Source organism: Aplidium turbinatum, chromosome 10, assembly GCF_918807975.1.
Source record: "Aplidium turbinatum chromosome 10, kaAplTurb1.1, whole genome shotgun sequence".
Classification (NCBI taxonomy): domain Eukaryota; kingdom Metazoa; phylum Chordata; class Ascidiacea; order Aplousobranchia; family Polyclinidae; genus Aplidium; species Aplidium turbinatum.
Window position 1 is genome coordinate 14,310,480 of NC_137481.1, and position 27,594 is coordinate 14,338,073.

Here is a 27,594-nt window from a genome sequence, read left to right on the forward strand (position 1 = left end):
TCATTTTGTTTTTCATGTAAAATACATGCTTGAAAATCAGTGACAGTTTATATACCGGTACAACATGTGTTTTATTAACATTTAAAAAAAGAAAAAAGTTTTAATCAAAAGTTTCCTGTTTGCAGTTGTAAACATGCTATTTCTGATTCCATACAACCAAAATCTGGTTTTTAATAGCATAAGAATACAAGTTAAACCAATTTTATGCATTTGACTACCACAATTCTGTCCTATCAGTGTAAGAGGCAACTGCTCAAAAGTATACTAGGATGTAAGGTTTAGCCACCATTGTAAAGGTAGCAGTAAAGCACTGTATGCCAATTGTATGGTACTTTTTTCCATTTGAGCTTTTTAACCGCATCCTAATCTCAAGGAACTACCGGTAATCACTTATTTAGCATGTTTTATAGTGCTAGTATTTGGTCGAACACATTGTCTCCAATTAACCAATTGTAACATGTATAGTTTTATGCTTTCAGTTTTTGTATGCCAATACTGCTTAGAATTTTAGTGATTCAAAATGACACGGCATTATGAAAACTGGCTGAAATCTAATATGCTAGGAAAATACACTCAACTTGAAGCAGCTAAGCAAGATGCTATCAAGGCATTGAGACATTACAAAGATTTAAAACCGACTATGGAACAATTTATTTACAATGACGGCTCTAGTAAAAACTTAGTATGCTTGAAGGGAACTGTTCCAGTTACGTATCAAGGTAAAACATATAATATTCCCATTGCTCTTTGGCTTCAAGAACCTCACCCATCCCTGCCTCCGTTATGCTTCGTGAAGCCCACTAGCGCAATGCAGGTGCGCCAAGGAAAGCATGTGGACACGAACGGAAGAATTTATTTGCCATATCTCAATGAATGGCGACCTCACAGTCATAACTTAGTTGGGTGTATTCAGCTTATGATAACGGTTTTTGCAAATGAACCACCTGTTTTCGCAAAGCAAATGGCGCCTTCTCGACCACCACCCCCACAAGCTTTTCCATCGACTCCTCAGTCAAATCTTCCTTACCCACCAACAGGTTATGCTGCACAAGGGCCACCCACAACAAATTACCAGCCAAGCTTTTCTTCCACCACCCCATACCCTCCCGCCATGAATCAACAAACACCTTATCCACCTCAAAATTCTGGTTTTCAGCAATATCCAGGGTATCCCCTTCCTCAAACAATGGGCACTACAAATCCCCCTTATCCTACTCCACCCCAAGTGACAGCAACTCAAGTGAAGCAACCTGGTATTGACGACACAATGATTAGGGCATCATTGCTATCTGCCGTGAATGATAAGCTAAAACGACGCATGAAAGATACTCTTGCCCAAGCAGATTCCGAAATGGCACTGCTTAAACAAACTGAGAAAGATCTGAGAGCTGGGAAGGAAAAGTTGGATGCAATTTTAAAGAGATTAGAAAATGAAATCAATGAAGCTGACAGCAATGCTATAACGTTAGAAACAAAAAATGCAGAGCTAAAGCAAGAAATCGATAAACTTCAAAACCGTCAAGATGATTTAGAAGTAGACGAAGTTGTGACGGCAACCACACCTGTTCACAGACAAATTGTTTCATCATTTGCAGAAGAGCAAGGACTGGAAGATGCAATTTACTACCTTGGTGAGGCCTTGCACAAGAATGTGGTTGATGTTGATACATTTCTCAAACATGTGCGAGCCTTATCTCGTCAACAGTTTACACTCCGAGCTGTAATTCAAAAGGCAAGGAAATCTGCAGGACTGGCCAGTGTGTATTAAAGAATTGTATGGTTGTTATCTGTTTATTTTTTTTGTTTTATTTCTCATGAATAATATGGCTTACGAAATTATGTCATTGCATGGTTTACTGGTTTGTACCGTACTACAGTATACCATAGCAAACTGACTGTATGTAAAGGCTTTTTTCGGTTTTGGAACGAACACCCATTCATTGTACTTCAACTTTTTTTCCATTGTAGAACCCCTTGTTGTGCTCAACGAATGCCACGCAGCTCCTTGTCAAAAGTATGTTTTTAAAAAAAACAATGAAATTACTAAAAATCCTGTTATTAGCCTACCTTACAATTTAATATGATTGCCCAGTTGAACGCTTCCAATATGGTGTATTTTAACACCTCTTGGGACTGCTGGTTTTTGAACAACTTTGTGTACCGTATTCCTGATTGAGGGCGCCTTTCGCCCACATGCGTCGTTTACTCAAGAAAATATGTACATTGTACAGTACCGATGTTAAAAAATGTTCAAGTGTTCTTGTGGCACACATATTATTATTTATTTGCGTCAGACAAGAATGTCCATATTCGAGTAAACAAAACAAAATAATAAATGGTATACAGTTGCACATACACAGCAACGGCGCAAAAATAGCCAGAAGACAATTCAGCACAATCACTGGTAGATACAATGGACTGCGGTTGGCTCAGCAAAACTTGACAAAGAATGAAAGCAAAGAAAAAATCACAAAGAACAAAATAATATGAATGAAACGCAGAGCATGTCATTGGAGTGTTCAAAGAATTTAGATTTATACAGAGTGTCAGAAGACATTAAAGCTTTTAGTAGAGAATTGCATTCATATGCACTAGCATAACGAGGCATATTGTGTAAAATTCGTAACGAGTCATTATAGGCAATTCTAATCCTGTTGAATGAAGATCGATAGTAATTGTGATCTTGTGCACCACAGCTGTAACAAATAATATTATTGTTGTTGCAACACTAGTTATCACTATTGTCATCGTACAATGAATGCAACAAATCCAGCAACCCTGATTGGTATCTTACCTTCGGAGCTGCAATACATGTGTTTTAAATAATGTAATAAGAACAATTTTATTTTGCGTCAACGCTTCTTCAAGAAACGTCTGATAATCTTACTCCTGTCTGAAAAGCGCTCAAAGGAGTTTTAAAGTGACAGATGGATGGCTTTAACACCATTGATGAAAGTCGACGCTACAGTAGCTTATGTTGATTTTAACTCTGTGTCATTACCAAACCGAAAGGAAAATGATTGTCTACTTTGCAATTGTGTTATTCACACATTTTTGTCAAGTGTTTTGCAAGATGGACAACGATTCTCTTTCTAACAATAATATTATCATACGGAGAAAAGCTCCAGATACAACAAAAGTAACACGTTTCTTGCACTTGTCCTTGTTTCAATCACTTCGTTGTTGCTGTACTGGTTGATGTTGCGTTGTGGTCGGGCTGTGGGCTATACGTCAGCGACTTCCAAACTTTTTCGGCTTCTGGCCTACCTCAAGCCTATCTTTTTCGTAACTTTACCGTGACTTAATGACGCCTGATTGTATTGTGCAGTAAGATGTTTTGTACAGTACAACAAACATAATGATGTGTAGTGTGAACATTACTGGACAGTTTGCTGTGCATTTACTCAGAAGAGTAACGTGAAGGTCACGACTAAAGTTGGCACTAGGTAATATAACAGCAAGAACCAAGGTCTCAAATGTGCAATACAGTAGGCTCATTGTTAATTCCGAGCTCTCTCCACCGGCCCATATACGAGTCACTACCTCTGAAGTGTGCAAGATCCCCGCTGCAGGAGCAAGACGGTTGCAGAAGTATGTTTTGTGTGTTGTGGCTTTATTTAGAAAAGACGTGCTTTCAAAACCAGTCATTTTCTATCAGTATTCACAAATTCATAAGTGATATTCTTGTTCTGTTTGTATTGGGGATGTATCATTGTTCTTCCAGTTATGTGAACGTTTGGTATTGTAGCTATGCTTTGATAGTTGGGACTATGGGACATATTTCTGAAGTCCAAGCGATTTACAAGTTGTTCTGAACGAACGCAGAGGGGTGTAAATATTCTTTGTTGTTGGTTGAGTTGTGTGGGTTTGCAATTAAAATATGTTTTGGCATATTGGTATCTCATGCACATCGTCTGGATCGTAATTAAGTAGTAACTCTGCATAAAGAATGCTGTCGAAACTTGGAAAGAACCTTTCGATTCGATTGTAATCCAAAACACTTCAGTTACTGTGGCATTTCGTTCGCAAACATTAAAACTATTAGTGTATCACGTAAAAGAACAAAACAAATCATGTAGAGTGTAGACTGTAGAGTAGACGCAATTTCCTCACCTAAGACGATTTAAACAATTACGCAATATCAGCGTTATTGCCCATTCAAAGATTTATGTTGCAACTCGCTATGTATTTTATCACCACAAGAGTTTTGCTTCAAGTTACTTATACAAAACCACATTTCCGTACTGGTATTTCATTGTACAGTATATTTTCACCAGTAATACATGTCAACTCTGTGTCGCTTTGTTGTTCTCGCAACTTCTTGAAGACAGGTTGAAACTTTAAGTGCGTTCTTTCAACGCATAAAACATATTTATACTGCCGCAGTTTCTAAGTGGGCAAAAGCGGCAATGTTAGATCAACAAAGATTCAGATTTGTAAGTAAACACGAAAATTGGGTGTTGACAGCTTTAACTGCACGACAGCCTTGTAGTTGTCTTCCATGACTAACTGATGATGATTTGTTATTTACATCATCCATTCAAAATAAAATAAATTAGAAAAAACATAGTTGCATCAACAAATTGATATTTAACTTTGTATGGGCTGCTCAAATATGCCCCCCGGAGAGAGGAGACGTCATATCATGGTTCACGGGTTGCCGAAAAATAAAAGGAGCTACTTCATCTATCTTTGCATGGATTCAAGCACGGAGATGTCTTAATTGCTTCGGGAAGTTGGCTGTAACAGATTGCAAAAGTCTGTTGCAATGTCGCCAGTTTTTATTGGGTAACTTTTTCTCTTGTATCTTCATTCCTGTGAAGAAATGCAAATTGATCATTTCGAGTTGCGTCAACAAACAATGCTAACCACACTCATTCCTGCAACCGTACGTTACCTCATCATTGGGTCAAAATTGCGAAGCTCAAAGTTATGGCTTGGCTACATGACCCCCTGGGTGGAGAATAGAGATGAGTCCGAGTACAATACATAATTTTGCAAAAAATGTTTCTTAACTCACAAACAAAGATATCAACCCAATCTCATAAGTTTCGTGAGGAAATTACGCCAAATAGTGCTTTATTTTTGGCACGTCGTTTATCGCAAGTTTAGTTTTCCATTATAACAAAAAATTGTCTAATTTACTTCAATTCCGTTACTATCATTCATTTACGTCAGCGGTGTGCTAACTGTGGCCCGCGGAAAGGTCCAAATTTTCAATAAGGTGTGGCTCTCTAGACGATTTTCATTTATGTTTCAAGTTTGCAACGTTTAGTAAACATACTTTTTGTTTGGCAACCCGACAGGTTCAACCAGTGTAAAATTAAGCAAACAAGCCTTTACCTGCATCTCGCACGCAAGCCGTCCGCACGCCGAAAAAACACAAAAATCCGCTGCTGTTTTGCGATTAAATGGCCTACTCGCGTGTTGTGTGTGAATAGGTGAACATCCATCCGCTGAGCATCGCGCTGCAGTTCCCGCTATCCGTGCTCTGTCTGAGGTGCCTTTAGGCAGTGGCGTAGCTAGGGGGGGGGGGGGCGGACCGCCCCGGGCGGCACGTCTGGGGGGCGGCACTTTCAGACAGGAAGTTTTTTGTTGTTGTTGATAATGCAAAATTACACGGAAAATAAAAGCAAACAGAATGGCAACGTTCAAAACAGTGGCGTAGCCAAGGGGGAGGAGGGGTTTGGGGGTTACAACCCCCCCTTTGGCACGCATGTGACGTCACGATATTGAGAATGATGCTTTCAGTCTCTATGTCTCCAAAACAAAGTTTGCCTAATTTTAAACGAAACTCCATTAAAAAAGCGAGTTTTGCCAATACCAAACATTCAAATATCTCAGCCAGGAATTAGCAACAAGAAAACATAGAAACTTAGCTTTATTAAGTTACCGAAAAATTCCCAAGAAAACATGATCTTATCCTTTTGCTATGCCACCGGACAGCACCATTTTACAGGAATATTTATACCCACATTTTTGTTGAAAATGCTCTCAGAATGCACCAAATCCAAACTAATTTTTCAAAATTTTCTGGGGGAGGTCCCCCAGACCCCCCGCCGCTGGGTGTCGTCTTTGGCGAGGACGCCGTCGGGCTTCGCCCGCCGGCCCTTAAAACCCCCCCTTTCAAAACTACTGGCTACGCTACTGATTCAAAACATACAATAATTCCACTTTAAGTCAATTAAAAAATTTTTATTTTCTTATGCTTTTTCTTGAAGGGGCGGCAAAATCTGAATCCGCCCCGGGCGGCACATTCCCTAGCTACGCCACTGCCTTTAGGCCAGTTAAGCGTGAGGTAGCTGCGTGGTCATTTATTGGCACATTCGTCATGAAATAGTAAACACTAAACAATGGACATTTCTGGTTGTGACCCGCAGACCAAGCTGGTTATGTGTATTTGGCCCAGCAGTGCTGCAAGTTCGCACACCCCTGATTTACGTCATGTGAACGAATAAACAAAGTCTTCACAGTGCTATTGAACTGAAATTTTAAACAAAAAAAAACAATGCTTCTAAATTTTTAACGAGATCTGCAAAACGAAAATGTCTTACCATTTAACAGTCGAACGCAAATCCTTTTATAGCACGACTGATAGCGGAGCAACATTTTGTAGAATGCTTTGAAAAATATCCACAGTACCATAGCACGAGTGGGAAACTTTTGTCCTATAAAAGAAAAACAGTAACTATGACATGAAAGGTGCTAACTCTGTCCAATTGTACGACTGCAAGGGCAACCACAAAACAAGGAATGTGAATTCATATACATAACGGGGAAAAGGGCGTCGAGGTTTTAAATGGTAGAACCGGTTGAAAATGCGAGTTTAGGACCATCTGGTTGAGGAGATATAGTCATCGGCTGAGGTAGGTTGCAACAGGGATATCTAGAGAAGGGGATATGAAGGCTTTTAATACGTCTGACAATAGAAGGGCTTCTGTTTATCGTAAATAATCTCTGTTTACCGTAAACTGACAATCGGCACTGTTAGTAGTTTAATAACTCTTGTTATGATAACCTGCATTGCGCTATCAGTATCAAGCCTGGATACTCACTGCACGCTCATGGTTACTTGTTAATTCAACTACCCGTTTATTTGCTTTAAATCTGGCCTACTGCAAAGACTTTGTTAAAAAAAGCAGCTAACTTGTAACTTTTCAACTGTCTTTCCAAACAAGTATTCTTTAAATATGCTCTATGTAACATTTACTAACTGTCATCTGTAGCTGACTGTACCAGTTGCACAACAAAACTTTCTGCAATTGTGAAAAGAACTGCATGTTTTACGCACTACAAACTACCGCCCTGGTAGTGTCATAAGAATAAGGCAATCGCTGTGAGCCTTCGCATCCCCTTCTTTAGATATCCCTGGGTTGCAAAACGAGTTTGCAAATATAGTACCGCGTAACTTGCAGGTTGCTTGTATGCTCAGTAAATGAAATCGAGAAAGTCTAACTTATCCAACTAGTGAGGCAAAATGTTTTTAGGTCAGGGATATCTAAAGAAGGGGATGCGAAGGCTCACAGCGATTGCCTTGTTTTTATGACACTACCAGGGCGGTAGTTTGTAGCGCGTGAAACATGCGGTTCTTTTCAAAATTGCAGAAAGTTTTGTAATGCAGCTAGTATAGTCAGCTACAGAAGACAGTTACTAAATGTTATATATACTTGTTTGGAAAGACAGTTGAAAAGTTACTAGCAAGCTGTTTTTCATAACAAAACCTTTGCAGTAGGCTAGATGTAAAGCAAGTATACGGGTAGTTGAAATGAGCATGCAGTGAGTATCCAGGCCTGATGCTAATAACGCAATGCAGGTTACCATAGCAAGATTTATTAAACTACTATCGGTGCCAATCATCATTTTACGGTAAACACAGATTATTTACGATAAACAGAAGCTCTTCTATTGTCAGACGTATTAAAAGCCTTCGTATCCCCTTCTTTCGATAACTTGTTTTAGGTGCACTAACCTGGTACTTTTTTTCGGATAGCAGACAACCCAACAACAGTTGCAAGTCTGTTAACGACCAGCACCACTTCACCGGGATATGCTTTACGGTATTCGACAGGTTTGCACAGATTATGCGCAAGCCACTGCAGCACGGCCATGCATGCAAGCTCATATACATTTCGTAGCACACGAAACGAAGAGTTAATCTGCAACGTAAAGCAGTTGGATTACAATACGAATAAGCGAACTGTTTTGGTTGTTCAAAAGAGATGTGACTTACTTTTACATCAAAGCATATAGCAGCTACGCGTAGTCTCAAACTTCTTCTGAGAGATTTGAATACAGCGTAGTTTGTAGCTGAAGGCTGAACAGTGATGCAATCACGGATAGTTTTAAAACGTGAATATCTTGAAAAATCGATTGAAACCCCGCCATTATTGTATGCATCTGAAAATAATAGAACTATTTCAGATACTACGGTACAATATCAGTTACAAACGACAGACTATGGCCTCAGGGCCGGATTTAGGTGATGGAGGGCCCGGGGTACTTTTATATCGGGGGGCCCCGTGCAAAAAAAATTTCCGCGCCGGGGGCGCGAAAAACCACCTCTACAGTAGCATTAATCCAGCACTGCACAGTATTTGTACAAACTTCAAAGGATGAAAGAAAAAAAATAATAACACAAAATCACATTTTTTCCACGTCGGGGGCCCCCTTCAAAAAGGGGGCCGGGGCACCTGCACCCTCTGCCCCCCCCCCTACATCCGGGCCTGGATGGCCTAGAATTAAAGAATCACATTAAAATAACTGCACACTTTTACTTAGATTTTGTTAACAAAATAAATGACGCGAAAATTTGCAATCTTGACTCTCGGGATGAACCAGCCCATGAGGGTCAAGCTAAACCGAATTCGAGTTATGCGCAGCGCATGTGGGATTTGGATCCTTCGTCGGCCTGCGAATGTGGCACAAAAGAACCAACTGCTGACCATGCTACTTTTGGGTGTGCCGTCCATCTACAAAGCACGCACCACATGAAAAGCACGACAACACTGGACGAATCTACACCAACCTGGCTTTCCATCACCTACTCTGAAAGTGGGGTTCTGAAATATAAACAATCTCTCTCTCTCACCCAAAATTAGAAAAATAAAATTAATATCTTAATTTTAAAGTTTAGAAACCTTGGCTGCAACTTTCATGGGATAATCTTGCAGTTCTTGCAACATAGCAGGTGGGAAAGGAAAAACCAAACCAGGGAAAGGAATTATTTTGCTCCAACATCGTGATTTGATGATGATCTAAATTAAAAGAAAAAAATTAGAAAAGGCTAACTTTGTCCAAGAAATATAATACATGAGCAAACAATTACCGTTCTCTTGTTTGTAGGTGAAATTTACAACTGTTTTCTTTTCGTTAATGCGAAATCCGTACTCTTTAAAGCCATTCTGCATTTTTCTGCAATTGTATAACATGTTCATTCAATTGTTCAAGGATAACGTCCAAGAAAGCCTAAGTTAGCTTTAACAAGACGATGTCTCTGCAATATCTGTAAAAGTCGAAGGTTTAAGGGCACAAAACGACAGGGAGTGTGATTAATCGGAATACTGCATTGGATAAAAATGATGAAAAGAATTATAATATTTTGTGAAACTAATCAATAGAAGTAACATATTCCACCGTTTGTCCACTTTTGATTATGATTCCAAATCAGCAACCAAGTAAATTCAAATTGAAAAGCTCTCAAAGGACAACACCTTCTCGTGGTCCCTCCCGTCAGTACCATATCTTTAAGAAAAAAGATATGCGAAGCGAAGCTTGTCACACTCGAGCAAAACAGGCCCAGGTTCAGCGCAGGGTGGATAGGGAAACGCCCTTCTCAGGGCGCGGCAGCTCCTCTGTCGAAAAGTACCGACGACCCACCGTACTGCAGCTGAACACCGAGGGCATTACGGCCAGCAAGCTCAGCATCATCGAGTATCTGGCCACAAAACATCAGGCCCTCGTTATTCTCCTTCAGGAGACCCACTGCACATCTGTGGATAAGTTGGTATTACCCAAATTCACACTCGCAGGCGCAACCATCAGCAGGAAACACAGCCTCGCCACGTTTGTCCATGAGCAACTGAGCTGGACGCCAATAGACCAGTCCAGTGCCCAATCGGAGATAGAGTGGTTATGCATAGACATATCAGGCTATCACATCATCAATGTCTATAAGCCACCACCCTCACGCTTAACACCAACAGCCATCCCAGTGTTCCCCCAACCCAGCCTCCATGCTGGTGATTTTAATTGCCACCACGTTGATTGGGGATACAACACCACCAACACCGACGGAGAAAGCCTGGCCTCATGGTCAGCCAATAATAACCTCACCTTACTGCACGATCCCAAGGGTGCAGCGAGCTTCTTCTCCGGACGCTGGAACACTGGTACAAACCCCGATCTGGCTTTCGCAAGTGATGACTCCGATAATTGCCAACCGGACAGACGTGTGCTAGAGAAGTTCCCCAGGTCCCAACATCGACCCTCGATTATCACGGCTCTAACGCTCATAATGCCTGTCCCGAGCAAGCCTGTTAAGCGATGGAACTTCAGAATGGCTAACTGGGAGTACTATAGCCTCCTCACCAATGAAGCCACACAGTATCTCCCATCCCCTCACACCAACAACGTGGAAGAAGCCTACCAAGACTTTTGTGATGCAATAACATCAGCGGAAAAACAATCCATCCCCTGCGGCCGACGAAAGACCTCCATACCGTGCTGGGATAAGGAGTGCGAAAGCCTCTACTCCGACTTCCTCCACGCCCCTCAGGGCAATGACACCAACAGCTCAGCCACAGCTCTGCTGGCAAGGCTGGACTTAAAGAGGAAGGAGCGCTGGACAGAAGCCGTTGAATCAATCGACTTCACGCACTCCAGCCGCATAGCATGGAGTACACTGAACAACCTAACTGGCAGATCACGTGCCTCTTGTCAACAATGTTCCGTTTCAGCAAATTCCATCGCCTCACAACTTGTGGAGAACGGGAAATACAAATCGAGAGACCGTGAGTCAGATAGATCCGTCTTGCAAGAAATGACGGACCTCTGGAGGGTAACAACCCCAGACGGGGACAACATCTCGGGTGAGTTCACCCCGGAAGAATTTTCCGCCGCACTCCAGCACATAAAGCCAGGTAAAGCCCCGGGCCCTGACCACCTATGCCCGGAGTTGATACTCCATGCTTCTGCCTCCTTAAAGTCCTGGTTAAAAGACTTCCTTTCCTGCTGTTTGCGCCACCTGAAAATTCCCAGAATCTGGAGAAGAGCCCTTGTGGTTGCAGTTCCTAAGCCGAAGAAGCCCCCAGGGGACCCGAAGAGTTACCGTCCAATCACACTGCTCTGCATCCCCTTCAAGATCCTCGAGAGACTCATCTACGCCCGTGTCGAACCAATAATAGATCCGCAGCTCCCCCGTGAACAAGCTGGTTTCCAACACGGACGATCAACCGTAGATCAGGTCACACTTATGACCTAAGACATTGAGGACAGCTTCTCGGCTAAGAAGAAGGCTGGCGCCGTGTTTGTTGATCTCACGGCTGCCTATGATACCGTATGGCATAGCGGCCTTACCTGCAAGTTACTCCGTCTGCTCCCTGACAGACACATGGTCCATATGATGATGGAACTTGTGCAAAACCGCAGTTTTACCCTCACAACCGGTAGCGGTCGTCGAAGCAGGCTACGCCGGCTTAAAAACGGCGTCCCACAGGGCTCAGTCTTGGCTCCTCTCCTGTTCAATATATACACCTACGACTTGCCCCCCACCATCTCCAGGAAATGTGCTTACGCAGACGACCTGGCACTCCTGCACTCAGCAGGAAACTGGCAGTCAGTGGAGAGGAACCTCAGCCAAGACATGCAAACACTATCAGCATACCTCCAGAAATGGAAGCTACAGCTCAGCAAGTCAAAGACAGTGTCGGCGGCCTTCCACCTTAATAACCGGGAGGCACAGCGTGAGATAAACATCAAGATTGATGGGGAACGCCTGCCCTACTGTGCCGAACCTACATACCTCGGCATAAACCTGGACAGGTCATTCACGAACCGCCGGCACTTGAAGTCACTGCGCAAAAAACTATCTACACGCGTCGCACTTTTGAGGCGATTTGCGGGTTCCGGCTGGGGAGCTGGTGCTAAAACTCTTCGTACAGCTACCCTAGCCATTGTTCATTCCACCGCTGAGTACTGCGCGCCGTAGTTCTCACACCCACCAGATTGATACCGCTATCAACGATGCACTGCGTACTGTGACTGGATGCCTGCGTCCCACTCCAACGGACTGCCTACCCATCCTAGCAGGCATCCAACCCGCTGAGCTACGCCGTAAAGGAGCCACGATTTCTCTCGCTCGCCGCGCTTTGGACCCCGACCATCTCCTCCATACAACATTCAAGAGACCACCACCTATAAAGCAGCGGTTGAAATCAAGACGCCCCTTTGTGCCTGCCGCACAACAACTCCTTAAGAACGCAGAAGAACTTGGTTTAAGTGCGGCACACTGGACGAACCACATGTGGAACACGGAGTGGCAAAATCACACCTCCACGCTCCGTGACTTCATACCCGACGCCGATCCCCGTCCACCAGGGATGTCCCTCGCAAGGCTTGCGTGGGTCAGGCTAAACCGCCTGCGAACTGGCGTCGGCCGCTTTCGTTCGGACATGTACAAGTGGGGCCTGGCTCCTTCATCAGAATGCGAGTGTGGTGCCACGGAACAGACCGCAGACCATGTCATCCACCACTGCTTAACCCACCGGCCTCCACACGGTGCGCATGGTCTGAGGGTCCTGGACGACGAGACTGCTGAGTGGCTGAAGATTTCCTGCCCTCCAATCTAGCCTGGAAAGATCGCTCATACGCCATCATCATCATCATCACCTTTAACTCCAATCGTTTGGAAGATGTAGCCGAATGACAAGCACTCTTGTTAACCGCCTCAGTAAACAGTTAGCAAGCCGGTTAGACGTTGGAGTGTTTGCTTCTAAATCGGAAAGCGTAGGTTCGATGCCTTGTCGGTTCATACTAAAGCAGGGGTGTCCAAAGTCCGGCACGCGAGACATTTTTGTATGGCCCGCACCTGTTGTTGCACAATGTGTTATTTTTGGCCTGCAGACATACAGAGAGCATACAAATTAAACTTGCATTGTTTAAAAAAAATGATGAAGACAGTATTTTCACACCGACCAATCCAGGCGAGAAAGTTGAAATCATTGTTGCGTCATAATCGCAAAACCAACTATTGTTGTTTGAGAGTGTTGTAATGAGCAGTGCTTCTACTGAAGGATTTTATCCCGAAAAAGGGATTTTTCAACGCTTCGAAGGATAAAAAAGGGAAATGAAAACCAGAAGGATTTTTTAGGGATTTTAACAATTTTACAAGGAAATTTTGTCTTAAAAAGGGAATTGTTGTTTTTAGCAATATTAAACAAATTTTTATTAATATTTCCATTCAAAAGTTCTAAAAACGACTGGAATAACGATGATCAGCTGGTTTCCGTCGTCACTCGCCATCCGAAACCTCCTCTCACTCTCTTTCCAATCCTCGCCTTTTCGTCACTTGATTTCTATTCTCGCCATTTTGGGAATTTGACGTGAGTGCAGTGAGTGAGTTAGTTTTCAGGGTACGAAATGAGGGTACCGTACCAAGTGTTCAGGATACGAATTAGGTTGCACCCATAATAGAGCTAGCTAGGCTGTGTATACGACATGTAGCCTATAATTGTACCGTATGGTGTACACAGTCAGACTGAGTCAGTATCATGAATAGGCCTAGTATGGGAACGTTCAAATATTACGTAACGCTTTTTTTCCGAATTTTTGACCCCCCCCCCTCCCCCATGTAACGCCAACGTAACGCTTTTTCACTACGAATTCAGCACAAAAAACTACCATTCCGTACTCGAAAGCGTTACGTAACGTTTTGCTTGAACCCCCTCCCCCTCAGATGTGACGCTAACGTAACGCTTTGCATAAACCCCCCCTCCCCCTCGAAGGCGTTACGTAATATTTGAACGTTCCCTATCCTAAAGTTTTTCATCAGTCTCAGATGATTGTGAAGACGTTACTGACAAAGAGAAAAAAGAGATAGCCTCGCCTTGTAGAGTTGAACAAGTTAGCGCATCAAGGAAAACCGAACTAAACACAAAAATAAATTTGTTAATTGATGGATAATTCGTTACTGCACATTTACAGTACCAGCTGTATATTTTCGGTGTTAGGGATAGGTTAAAGAGTCCATGTGGGAAAGATGAGAGTGGTAATTGGTAAATGATGTCCAGGACTCCAGGCCAGGTAAATATCCCAGAACCGACTAACTGACAAGCAGTTTTTTGGCTGGACAGTGAACAAAGGAAGTAAACTATGTTATTGTAAAATATGTGCTGCTTTTGTATCGCCTACGGTACTGTTCTAATAAAACAGCGTTGCTTCGACATACCGTTGCTACTGAAAAAAATCAAGCTAACCTTTGTAATTTATTCAGCAACTTTATGTTATCAGATTCGGTTTGTCAACTAAATCAGCCATGCTACTGCCTGCAAGGTTTTGTTTTTTTGTAGCGATTTGAATACTATACCACTTCTTCAATTCACTGATTTTCTGTTCTTTCAGGTTAAAACGTAACTTAGGTGAGATTAAAATAACTTTAAAGTTGTATTGGCACTTTTTTTAACTTAAATAACGTCAAAAATAACCTCGCCTATGAAGGAAATTTTGAAGGATTTCCGACTGAGAAAAAGGGGATTTTTCAGGATAGAAAAGGAAACTGAAGAGGATTTATCAATTGTCAAAATAAAAGTGGAAGCACTGGTAATGAGTGATACAGTCCAGCATTCATTCATTTTCTTGCCAGCAAATTCAACGACCGCTGGTAATAGACCTTTCCCGCAGCCAACCAATGAAGCGTGACGTTGAAAACAAACCACGAAATCGTACTAGGGAAGCAAAGTTTTTGAACGTTTTGATCGAACCATCGCTCATTTTAGTCATACATTTTGTACTAAAAGTACTTTGTTGAGCATTACAATTAAGTTATTTATTTTTAGAAATAATTTGAATTTACTATAGGGCCTTAGCCCATGGGCCTAACTACCGCCGGCACAGCGCTATAGCCTACTGCACGGGACTACTGAACGAAATGACCACGCATTGATAAATTTTATTTCAAAAATATTTGAGTTAACAACTAAAGTAGGTAGCCTAATCGTGTTATCATTTCATTTAGAATCTACACTTATATTTTTTTCGTGCAGCATTTCCGTTTATTAATTTGATGTTTTTGTCCTAGCTTACGGTACCCTATGCATTTAGTCACTCCAGGTTTCTAGCCACTTAATGTTTGTATTTAGTTCGGCTTCTTTTATTCTTATGGAACTAATATATTGACACAGAATGAGACAGCATAGGCCTATGTATTTTTGGCAATTATTACTTTCTGTCGAAATAGGAATAATCGCATCACAAGTTTGCAACACACACGCATTTATTTTAAATTGGACTACAGCGCAAGTGGAATCCCCAATACCATACTTTTTGGTTAGACTAATACAACTTAATTAAATTATTAGCCTACTAACTGTTGTCCAAAACTTTTTAACACTATAGAACTCTAATTAAGTACAAACAATTACTGCATGGTTGAGTGATGAAAACGTTTGCAAAGGACGTCGGTTCGACACCGCTCCAGAGTTTGCGGCTTTGTCTCGGCAAAGACACTTAATGGCATGCTAAAATAAGGGTAGCAGCTGACTCGACAACTAGGCTATATATCTCTCCGTTGCCTTTTAGGCTATTGTGTTGCATTTGTGATCGCAGTGAAGGCTACGTAGGCTACTCTAGCCTATATATTGTTGCAATGGGAGCAAAAAAACGTGATTAAGCTAGCCTATTACTGGACTTCATGTCAACTTTACTGGGTGGATTATAAAACTGGGTAGGCTAAACAAACAAATACAGTAGAATTCGCCTATAACGGCACCTCCAGGGGATTTGCAAAAACTGACGTTATAGCCGAATAGACGTTATAGACGAACTACCGCAAACTATTTCCAAAACTGTCTTTTGATTAAAGAAAGAGGTGTTGAAGAAAGAGATTGTTTCCAATGATGACCTCGGAATTTCATATTCTTTTGCAAGCTCTGATACGCTTGTAGCCTTACCGCTGTTGAATCAGCCAACAATTTCATATTTTTTCCAAAGAGGGAAATGTCTTCGTTTGTTTGGCATTTTGCTTCAGAGATCTCTTTCGACAACTGTACTGTGTAGCACTGCGGCTTCTAGTTTATACACTACAGTACTGCACGTACAACTGTTGCTTTGAGTTGTTAGGTCAGCTGTAGAGCTGCTTTTTACACGTGATAGTTTTTCACGCGGGAAAAAAGTTAATTCAGTTAATTAAAGTCCCTGCTGCGAACGACGTAGCAAAATAAAGGGAAGACATTTTGCAAGCAGCAGCGCTAACTGGATTAAAAGACTGACCGTTCGTGGTGAAGGTGATGGCTTAAAGTGACGTTATAAACGAACAAAAGACGTCTGGGGACCAATAAGGGGTGCTGTTACATGCGAATTGACGTTATAGGCGATGCTGTTGTAGCCGAACTACAATGTACGTAAAAGATAGGAATTCTGCCGGGACCGAGCGAAATGTGACGCAATAGGCGAATTGACGTTATAAACGAAGCCGTTATAGGCGAATTCTACTGTGATTGAAATCCTTCTGTGGTCGGAAAAAAAGATTAAAACGTAACTTCGATTTCATATCCAAAGTAATCACCAAACTTATGCGGAAATCCAGTTTTTATTGGATGAGTTTGGGCAAATGCGAAGTGTGTGCCCCTACGTCTTCATCAACAGGTTGACCCGTTGGGCAATTGAGCCAAAAGGCGGCCAAAACAAGGTATAAGCTCATAGTAACAATACATGTTTGTCAGCAGCTGATTGTAACAAGAACTGACAGACACGGGTGTTTCGTGGTCTGCAGCTCGTGCGAGCTTTAGCTTACATATGTCATTTCTACGTTCTATAATAGCCTAAGCACAGAAACAAATGGAGGCCTCATTATTGTATCGGAGCCCCAACTGACGAAGTTAGGCTACGGCCTTGATTGAATGGCAGTCCAGCTTATTAGCCTACTTCAGTTGATTCATATTCAGTGCAAGTAGACCATAAGTGATAGGCTGCATTGCTTTCACAAGTAAAGAAGCAAAAAAGGCTACAAACTGAAACCCACTTAGCCTACTTATTGTAGCAAATAAGACAGTAATTCTCATTTATTATTATAAAGACATAGTAGCTAAAGCAGAAAGAAATTGTAAGTCTATCAGAATTGAAGACCAACAGCGTTTTGCTTAGACATTAACACACTACCAGCAGTTCCTTCAAGCGCCATAGCTTATACGCAGTTATTAGAGCCCATTAAATAAGTGGCTTATCATTGTATCACTTGGCTTGTTTTTCATAAAAAGGTAACTTGAATAAAATTTAACAGTCAGAACCTTGTTTTTTAACGTTGATTCCATGTTTTTACGCAGATTCTACTAACTAGGCTACTCAACAAGTTATCCAGTATTCAGTGGGGTCTAAAATTATCGCTTTATCAACGCAACTTTTATTAAAACACGCTTGATATGTTCATCTCTCATCGGCCGGCGAATCAACCACTCATCGGCCTGCGAATGCGGCGCGGAGGAACAAACTGCTGACCATGTCGTTCTCGAATGTCCCATCTACAAGGCACCAAATGGAACGCATGGTATAGCAACGCTGGACGAAGCTACACTCACCTGGCTCTCCACCACCTGCCCTGAAATTTGATCTAGTCTCAAACGAAAGAAGAAGACGCTTGATATGTTCAAGACATAACTTCCCTGGGTTTAATTGAATTTTCGCAAGATGATGATGTTGTTTTTGCTAGTTTGTTTTATTTGTTTTTGTCATTGTTTTCATGTTGTCAAGTTATAGCCTATCTATTTTGTGAGTCGTGCAAGGCCTATGGTGCGTTGCGCTTGAAATGGCTTTGCCCGTGGTAGGATTTCTTTGTGGGATTTTCTTTGCCTGCCTTGCTCTTCTTTGCTATGAGCTAAACGCATCAAGACGTGTTCCCCTTACGACCATCAGCACTCTTGATAACGCACCATGGCCGATCTTCATAGCAACTGTCCATACAAATCTTAAATATATCAGCTAAAGCTATGTGGGCTAATAAAGCTATAGCCTAAATATATGTTGTTTTTGTTTTGTAACATTTTATTTTTTTATTTTCCCTTTATATCTTAAATTTTTCTGAAGGTGTTGCGACCGTGCCAAATTTCTTTCAACTCAATAACTTACTTCGGTCTCAAGTACGTTTTAACGTTCGCGTTTTGTCGCTTCTACCCTTTTCTCGACCTTTGCTATGCTAAAGTGTATTGTTTTGATATGATGGTCAGAAATAAAAACAACTGAACTGAACTATTCACAAACAATTTGGTGCTTGCCTATGAAGCAGCCAGCGTGATTGTTTTCAACGTCACGCTTTATTGCACAGAGCTGCGGGAAAGGTCTATTGAGCTTCAGTGCGAAGCCAACAACAATATCTTTCGTGTCTCTTACCAGCAGCTGGATAAAAACAAATTTCCAGAAATGCGAAAGTTTGTTAAAAAAAAACGTTGAGCTTGTTCGGTTCAACTTATTTGTGTGAGCACGCGTTCTCGTTTATGAACTTGAACAAGAACCGCCTGAGATTAAAGCTGAGCGACTCCCATCAAAGTGATATTTTATGCTTGCCTACCATTAACCTCGAACCAGACTTGACCTGAGTATAGAAATCAAGACGTCAGTTTCATCTTTGACACCAACATAGCTGTGTTAATATCTGATTGAAAAGCAGATAACTTATACAGTCTAACTTATGATATCCCGTGATATGTATAGGCTACAATGAAATACTTAAACCTGCATATTGCTTTGTTGTATGAAAATGGCATTACATAATACAATATTGCTACGTGTACAGTGTACACCATTGTTTAAGCAAAAAAAGATTGTCGGAAACTATTGGCCCACCTGGGAAAAAAGTTTGGACACCCCCACAAGTTTGGAAAAAGGTAAGACTTTACAGTGGTACATAATCTTATGTCTGCTTAGCACTCAGCAAAAGAATGGGTTTAGGGTAATAATATAGACACCCCGACGACGCAATTGTGGTGTAACTTCAACAATTTGATACTGTGCAAAGTACGGTACTTCATGAGTTCCCATAAAAGCCTACACGAATCATAGTATACTAGACAGCTCGTTTATGCAGTCCCATGTAACGGTAGGCAGATGTTTTTTTTTCAGTTTCTGATCATTACAACAGAAGCAGGGCATGTTCTGCCATTGCGCAGCAATAACTTTAAAAAAGATAAATTGCAAAGATAATGCTTTTGAGTTTACCTTAGAAACTCAACCGCTGTGGCTTTGCAACTTGTAACAAACATAAAGTCATCCACATATCGCATCAGAACATTCAAAGGAGCATCAGCTGAAATTCAAAGATATATTTTTTTTGGTTCAAGTTGAGCAACACACATTCGCTAAGCACAGTACGTAATTGACAAGCTGTCTAGTGACTGCTGAGTCTGAAGCCTTACTTTTTGTCGGTTCAGATTTCATAAAATCTTGCAAGTAACGTATTTCCATGTTGCCATAAAACAAATCACAGAGCAATGAAGACAAGCACCAGCCTTGAGGAATTCCTTTCAATTTGATGAATTTCTAAAAACATTTAGATTAGAAGGAAAGCAGGTTTAAAGAACGTTTTCACATGAAATATATCGTTTGCTTGAACAAACGGGTGTGAGCGCATTTCAAGTCGTTGTTGTATGAGCAATTTAGGCTACAGTGTGGCACTGATATCAAATACATCTGCCTGACATGTCTGAAACATAGACTAGTAAATGGGCCCAGACCACATCTAAACCAAAACCGATTGACAACACTAAGGTTGGCATCACAGAAGGCAAAGCATGTCGCTTCTGTTCAAAGATATGTTATTCAAAAGAAAACCAACCAGAAAATTCTCTTTCAAACTACCTTTCCCATGACATCAAGTGTAACACTTTTTAACGATCTGACCAACGTCAAGTACATTGCGTCACAGCAATCACCAATCCGTGTGTATCTCTGCAACATAAACTTTATAAAGCTAACAGACTGGTGCCGTAATATAGAAACTGGCAATGCAAGGGAAAAACCGTTATGTGGATTAGTGTATTGACGGGGTGTAGGAGAGAATCTATTACAAAATCTTTTATAAAAACTATCGTGATTACTATGCTACTACCTGAGAACCTTTCGATAAGTGATGAATGTCTACATGAGCAGTTCTGCAAATATAAATGGTTGTTTTAAACACACCTAACGTGCATGCAGAATTGAAGGCTTTAATAAGATAAGAACACGTAGCATTAACAAGAAACAAGAACATGTTGCACATGTGTAAATGCACAGTGTACTTATAAGGATAACCTACTATACCCCAGAAAGCTTTCATTGAAAAACATATGTGATCGAGTAAAAGATTTGTAACACAAAAACTTAATCAGACGCTGAACAAGAAACGTCAACCAGTTAATCAAAAAAGAAACTGTGCTATGTTGGAACAACGCCACAACAGCGTAGCGTAAATAACAAAACTCCCTTGTGGTTTAATTCCTTTACCTCGAAAATAATTTCTGAATAGGCCTTCAACAAGTATCTTGTGGTAAAATAAGGTCAAAATCCTTTATTTTCAGAAAGTTTAATTTTCCAAAGCATAAGGGAGACAAATTTGCTCACTATTCATTGAAACAAAAACGAGCGTTCTTCCTAATAGTAATACTTTACAAAATTATTAAAAATTAAGAGCGGTCGAAAATGAAATACACGTAGTGCTGTGTATGTTGTGTCTAAACAAAACAGTTGCGATTGAGAAATATCAGTAGAATTATTTCGCAAAATTCAAGTATGCTTATTGATATATTTACATACCTATCAAATATTTCCCGAATTATAAGCAGTAATTGTTCCACTGGTATTGTATCAAAACATCGATCAACATCAACCTGCGCGGTAATTCTGGTTAGTCTTTCTGCACAAACTCTATAATAATAGCTGAGGGAACAGCTCTGACCTTACCTTCACAAAATATAAATCCAGTGTCGTTTTTTCATTATATTTACACCTCAAAGTGCATTTTTCCCAAAACGATTTCCACTTGAAGTAAATATCATCCCGACTCTGGGCAGAGCACCCTAATATTTTCGGATACTTTTTGCAAACATGTTGAAGCACTTTCAACATTTCTTGTGGTGAAATCTAAAAATAGGTCATCATAATTATTGTGATCACATATAAACAAACGAAAGCTCAAAATGAAGCAGTTTATGGTAGGAATCAGCGAATCACAAACTTTTATCTCCGCAGATGCAAATGAAATGCAACACCAATAATATTTTGCGACAACTGACAAAAAGAAAACAAGTTAGCTATGAAAAAGGTGAATTAATTTGGCTCCTGTAAAATTCGACATTGGACAAACATACCATGGTTAAGGAAAGATGAGGATTGTTTTTTGCACTTTTCATTATGGGTCTTAGTCCTTGTGCTTTTGGGCAAAACCGAACTTGATATTGAGTCTGTGAATCAATTTGTTCCGATAGCGGAAGCCAAATACCCTTGTTCACAATTACTTGTGACCCTCGAAGTATCAACTGTGCCCACACTTCTTGTCTGAAGTATAGTAACCTACAAAATGTAAAGAAAATAATTTTATAGCAGTGATTCTCATACTTACAGTTGATTTTGCATGGCAAACATTGTTTTATTTTATGGCAATGTCCCAAATTATCAAATACTAACACTTTTGAAATTGTAAGCAACATTTAAAAGAAAAGAGAGAATGGGATGTGAAGCTAAATGATTTTGTGGACAAGTCTTAAATCCATTATCAATTTGTTAACCCCAGTCTAAAACCACAGTTTTTCCAGAAATTTTATGTTAAGCTGGTTTTCAGTGCTAACGTTTTTTTTCAAGCAGTTAATGTTAAAGCACATTGCACTAAATGTGCTGTATTTAGCTGTAATTATAAAAAAAAGTATTGTTGTATTTTTCCTCCAAAATATTGAAGTATTACGTTTATAAAAATATATGACTCTCTCTCTCTTTCTCTCTTCATTTTTGCTTTAAAGAAAAGTGGTGTTCATTCCAAAACACCAGGATTGACCTACAATACCATAACATATATAATTTATATACACTACCTGTTGCGAAAGCAAGCATGCTCGGTGATGTAAAAAAACTTTCTCAACAATATGAAGACAAAATGCAACATCATCCATTTCATAAACTTGCAAAAAGATTCCTTGAGATGTGGACCTTTTCATAAAGAAACAACAACTTAAGTTCAAGAGAATAAAAAATAATCATAAATGTGGATTACAAAACTGAGATGATAAAACAGTTGAGAGATTTTGAAAGAATCTTGCCAATACATAATGAAAAATAATCAAATGTTAAAATGTTATTGAAATCATTCATGTTACAAAAATTACTAAATCTCCCTTTTACGAGCTAGAGAAGAGGCATGATGGATGATCAAATAAATAAAATTAGCCTCTTAGTCTGCACTGATGCATGTTTCTTATGCCAATACTTGATAAAAAGTCCATTTTCTAAAGGTTATATTTCCATGACCAACAGTAGCAAATTTGTTAAAAATCTGGACTGTGTAAGCATTATCGGTCCTCAAAAAACTGTCAGCTTGATGGTTGTTCACTAAAACAATCTGATAGTGTATTAGCATAGGATATGTAGGTACAATAGTAAACCTATCCAGTATCTACTTCACATCTATGAAATGGCAATGTTCACTACCAAAATTACGCAGTCATTTATAGAAAAATATTTGTTTGATATTTATTGCAGGTTGTTTCACTTTGATCACACCTGGAAAGTTAAGCACATTCTATATATACACCATGTAAATTATGCATTTGCACATCTAAAAATTGATAAAACTAATGTGAAGACTTTGAACATAAACCATAACAAGGATCATATCCCTATTGCATCCGAGGAATAATTTGGTTTCAGGAAAAAGTACTAAAACTTACAAAAATCATATATTTTAGATTAATTTCAATTAAATTTAGGCTAAAATGCAATTGCATTTAGCTAAATTTTAGGTTAATTTATTTTTATGAACTTTGTAACTACTGATCTTTGATTAACTAATCAGGCAATTACCAACATTTACATAGACAATAACAATATTTTACATTAACATTTACCAACGTAAAACATTACAACATTTTATAGCACCGAAGATAAAGACAGTAGTTTGTGAAACTGAACATGAGTTTAGTATCTACATTTGGGATTCTTCATTGTTTGATTAGAGTGACCAGACGTTCCAATCATTTTCCTCCTTAGTTTGAAAAGAATATGCAAATTTTTCAAATTTTAGTGAAGGAAATATTGTACTTGGAATAAAGCAAAAAGAGTCTTCAAAAACTGCAAGCTGCTCTAAGCACACTACATTACATACACAGTTACACACACATATAAATTTTAGGTTTGTGACCCATACCTGCTATCCATGGAATGTCAGAGAGTTCAATATTAGAAATCAAATCATCTATCATGATTTTGTCATACCGACGACAACTTAAAAATGTTTTTAAATTGTTAAAAAAGGCCGACTCATTGTGTTGGTTTCCCCAAACCGTATTCATAGGAAATTTCTGCTTGATAACTGAACGTAGAAACAGAAAAACCTGTATAAGTAAAATTAACGTTGACAAAAGTCTTGGCATTTGCAGCACTAAAGCAATGGTATCGTTAATAATCTTTAGATATTTTCAAAACAGACAAGCAACACTATTAAATGTAACTTACTTTGTAACTGGAAGTGTGCAAGTCTAATAATTGTAAAATTTCTTGTTTAAGCTCCTGGTTTGTCTGTGTTTTCTTTGACAATAAGTTTTTGTAGGCAGATATGGGACAGTGGACTTCCAGTAGGTAATACATGTTGTCACATGCACAGTTCTTCAAAATCAAATAAAAAACATTAACTGCTTTCCTCAAATGCCTTCTGATGTGAATTCTTCTTGAACATTTTGAAGTTGATTGCTTCCCAATGTTCTTGTGACCTTTCATCAGCGATAACACAGTTGGCCCAAATGCATTTACAAAATTTAACTTTTTTGTAGAACTTTTCAATATCACACTATGTGATGATTTAGCAGCTTCATGTTCGATAGATTTGATATGATTTTCAAATGCATGTACAAACCGTGAAGGAGAACAGTTATCAATAGCACAATTAGACTTCAATGCATAAGTTGTCCTATTCTTTGTTACCAATGGAAAATTATTAGTAGAAAAAACAAGATCATCTCTATATTTCTGTTTTTCAGGTGGATCTATTTTTGATACTTTTTGATTTTGCATGTTCTTTAGTAGCAGTGAAGATTGGAAACGGTCTGTGGTCAATTTAGAAGAAACAGCTGATTGACTGAAATTGTTACAATTAACTTTTTGCACTGTCAGATTTGTTTCTTTTGCATTTTCAAACACCAACTTGACTAATTTTCTTGCGGATGTGACACTAACTGAATGTTTATGCAAAGAATTTGAAAAAGGAAATGATTCATCTTGGACTTCATTTCCATGTGCCTTGGAATATAAAATCTGCCATAAAGGTAATATATACAGACCTGTTGATGAATACTTTGAATTTTCCATAAAATGTATTCAAACAGTAATCACCTACGGTATATAAAAAAATCTATTAAGTTGAATTTATTAATTTTTATTGGCAAGAAAGAAAAAACTTGTGCAAACACAAGAAATATACATGGAAAATAGCAGAGGTAGATGCCATCTCCTTTATAAGCAATGCACTACCCGCTACTTGGGCTACAGTGGCTATGGATTCAGCATATATTTTACAGCGGAGAAAAATCTTTCCACCACAACACTGGAAGGAATGGGGGTGTTGTACTGTTGTATTTAATAAAGAGACATTATGAAATGGCACTAGGAAAGCTCAAGGACTTGCTTTTGTCTAAAAGGACTCCACAATTGATTTTTCTTTCTGTACTGTGGTCTCTCGCTGCCATCCTTGCTGTGCGAATTTTTTTTGTGTCTTGTGTTGTGTATATACATTTTTGTTTATTCGCCAGCAGAAATAAATAATAACTAATCTGTATCGATGTTTCATGCGATAGCACTCTTTTCGGTATCAATGTGGCTTGATGTTTCTCACTATAACTGAATGATTTCTGATTTGATTTTTTCACTCATTGTTTCCATGAAAAATCTCCAAAAACAAGTCAATTTTTTTCCTTTGGAAAGTAATAGGTAGTGGGAGTACAACCAAAAGAAATGTAGTGCCTTTCTGGTACATTGAAAAGAAAGTAGCGGTGCTACAAAAGCAGCATGCTATTGGCCACCTCTGGCAAATAGTTTAGACAAGAATGGCAGCAGAAGACCAAAAAGTCACCAAACTTTGCTGCCACTCACAACATGTACATTGTACATACACAAACAGTTAAGAAACATACTCGTGACAAAAATAGTTGTCATAAACTAAAGTATAGTTTTTTACTAAACCTAAGGAGGCTACAGACCTAGGACTAGTCCTAGGTCTATTTAAAAATTAGTTGTTGAATAACGATAAGTCAATGAAGTTATAATTCAAATTCATTGAGCAGCTTCGCGAATTGCAAAACTGACAACTCGTGGTCAGTTTAGCTGCTAATCTTATTTAATTGATTGAATCTTTATCCTTGGACTGGGAAAGCTTCTTGCAAAGCTTAATCCTGGCAGTTTCGCATACTTGTAGAGCAGTCGTTCCCAACCTTTTTGTCTTGGTGACCCCTTTTAAAAAATTTCGTAGATACCGCGACCCCCACTTATATTCTCTCCTAAATGCAAGTATACTATTAACAAATAATACAACAAAAGGCAGCAATAAAAATGTTGTTCTTGCAATTAATTATTGACAAATCAATGCGATGGTTGACCTTGTAGGTCTGCAGCTAACCGTGAAATTCGACGAACTTGCGAGCTAGACAGAGCCAGTCTCATGTCGTCTTCCACATCCATTATATTTCTTTCCTTCATTTTCATATGCAGAAGAGCTGAAAAACCACTCTCACTTAGATACGTCGCAACAAAGGGCTGTAATACTTGAAAAGCCAGCTTAGAAATCTGTGGGTATGAATCATACATTTCACACCAAAATTGAGAGAGTGACTTTGTATTGCTGGTTCGCAATTGCTAATTGCTCACTTAAATTAAACAACCAGCATTCCAGTCCCAGTTGAAAATGTCTATCATTATGATTTCAAAAACACAAAGCTATTGCACTGATGTAATGTTCAAGTTCTGTCTTCCTCCTACACTGACTACAAATAAATACTTAAACAGACCACAAACTATTAGCACTAGGGCTAATCTCGTTGGTAGGATCTCATTGCTGTGCGTTTACATCACCCGCAACCGCTTCATTTCGGTTTCATTTCTGTTGAATTACAGACATGAAATCCAGACCGCCACGAATCTCATTTCGGTCATCGCATGCAAACAGACTACGAGTCTGGCAGACTAACCGAAACGGAAAATTTTCATTTTGGGCTCAATGAAACGTCATGTAAACGTGGGTCTGCTACTGCTACTATTCGGTGAGTCCGATTCGGTGAGTTCCTAACCTCTAACCCTAACCCCAAACCCCTAACCCTAAAACGGCAATGATAATTAGGCTACAATACCCAATAACTTTTAAAAAAAATTGAAAAAATCCCCCGTTAAGGGATCGGACTCACCGAAACGGGCCATTCCGTGTAAACGTATCCTGGCACGTACTACTAGCGGACCGGTACCTCGTCCTACTTACATTCACTTTTGTTGTTGTATGAGCAACAGCTTCGTGACCCCCTATAAAATGCTCTGCGACCCCCTTGGGGGTCGTGACCCCCAGGTTGGGAACCACTGTTGTAGAGGCTTCGAATCACTGACGCAAGCCCGGTCATCGAGAATGACAGAGTGAAGTTTCCGATTGTTGAAGGTTTGTTGCCGGGGAACTATTCCATCCATTAGATGCTGATGGTTCGCTGAATGGAGAGCAGTCCTTAGCGTGCGTTGCTCAAGCGCACACCCCGAGAGTCAAACCAGCGCCGCTTGATCTTGAAGCTTCTTTGTTCCAGAAGTTACGCGCTAATCAATTGAGCTATCCTAACCAATTGACCAATTTCGAGTCCAGAAGCATATCTAATCACTTGGTTAAGTGGTTGTCACTTCTGGTCTTCGCTTCAACCTTGTGGACAGTAGTTTGCCTTTCAGTGATATGCAATCTGCATCTCTTTCCATTTCTTCCTTCTTGAGTTCTTTAACTCAGTGAAGAGCAACGTGGTCCAGGTGGACCACAAGTGGTCCACAGAGAATTTTCGGTGGTCCACGGCTAAAATAATTCAAGACACACACACTTTGGGTAAAGTTATTTCCATATTGTTATGGCATTGTATTATACCAATGCTAAGTTATTAGCAATTTAACTCCGTATTCACTGTGCTTCTGACATATCAT

At 39.9% G+C, this 27,594-nt stretch overlaps 2 protein-coding genes across 2 annotated transcripts; one reads left to right on the forward strand and one right to left on the reverse strand.

Annotated features, from left to right (window-relative positions):
* Positions 1-500: 500 nt before the first annotated feature.
* LOC145778101 (tumor susceptibility gene 101 protein-like) lies at positions 501-4,297 on the forward strand. The gene has a single exon (XM_082589515.1). It carries the CDS (start codon positions 521-523, stop codon positions 1,766-1,768), a length of 1,248 nt encoding a protein of 415 aa, XP_082445641.1. The 5' UTR covers positions 501-520; the 3' UTR covers positions 1,769-4,297.
* LOC145778100 (telomerase reverse transcriptase-like) lies at positions 3,971-24,759 on the reverse strand. Its single transcript, XM_082589514.1, has 16 exons — positions 23,902-24,759; positions 23,594-23,780; positions 22,266-22,380; positions 21,549-21,750; positions 21,142-21,321; positions 20,995-21,068; positions 20,309-20,351; positions 20,059-20,148; positions 19,617-19,740; positions 19,420-19,507; positions 9,326-9,411; positions 9,138-9,254; positions 8,231-8,397; positions 7,970-8,156; positions 6,555-6,668; positions 3,971-4,815 (listed from the first exon to the last, which is right to left on the reverse strand). The coding sequence occupies exons 1-16, from the start codon at positions 24,748-24,750 to the stop codon at positions 4,703-4,705; spliced, it is 2,736 nt and encodes a 911-aa protein (XP_082445640.1). The 5' UTR covers positions 24,751-24,759; the 3' UTR covers positions 3,971-4,702.
* Positions 24,760-27,594: the final 2,835 nt, after the last annotated feature.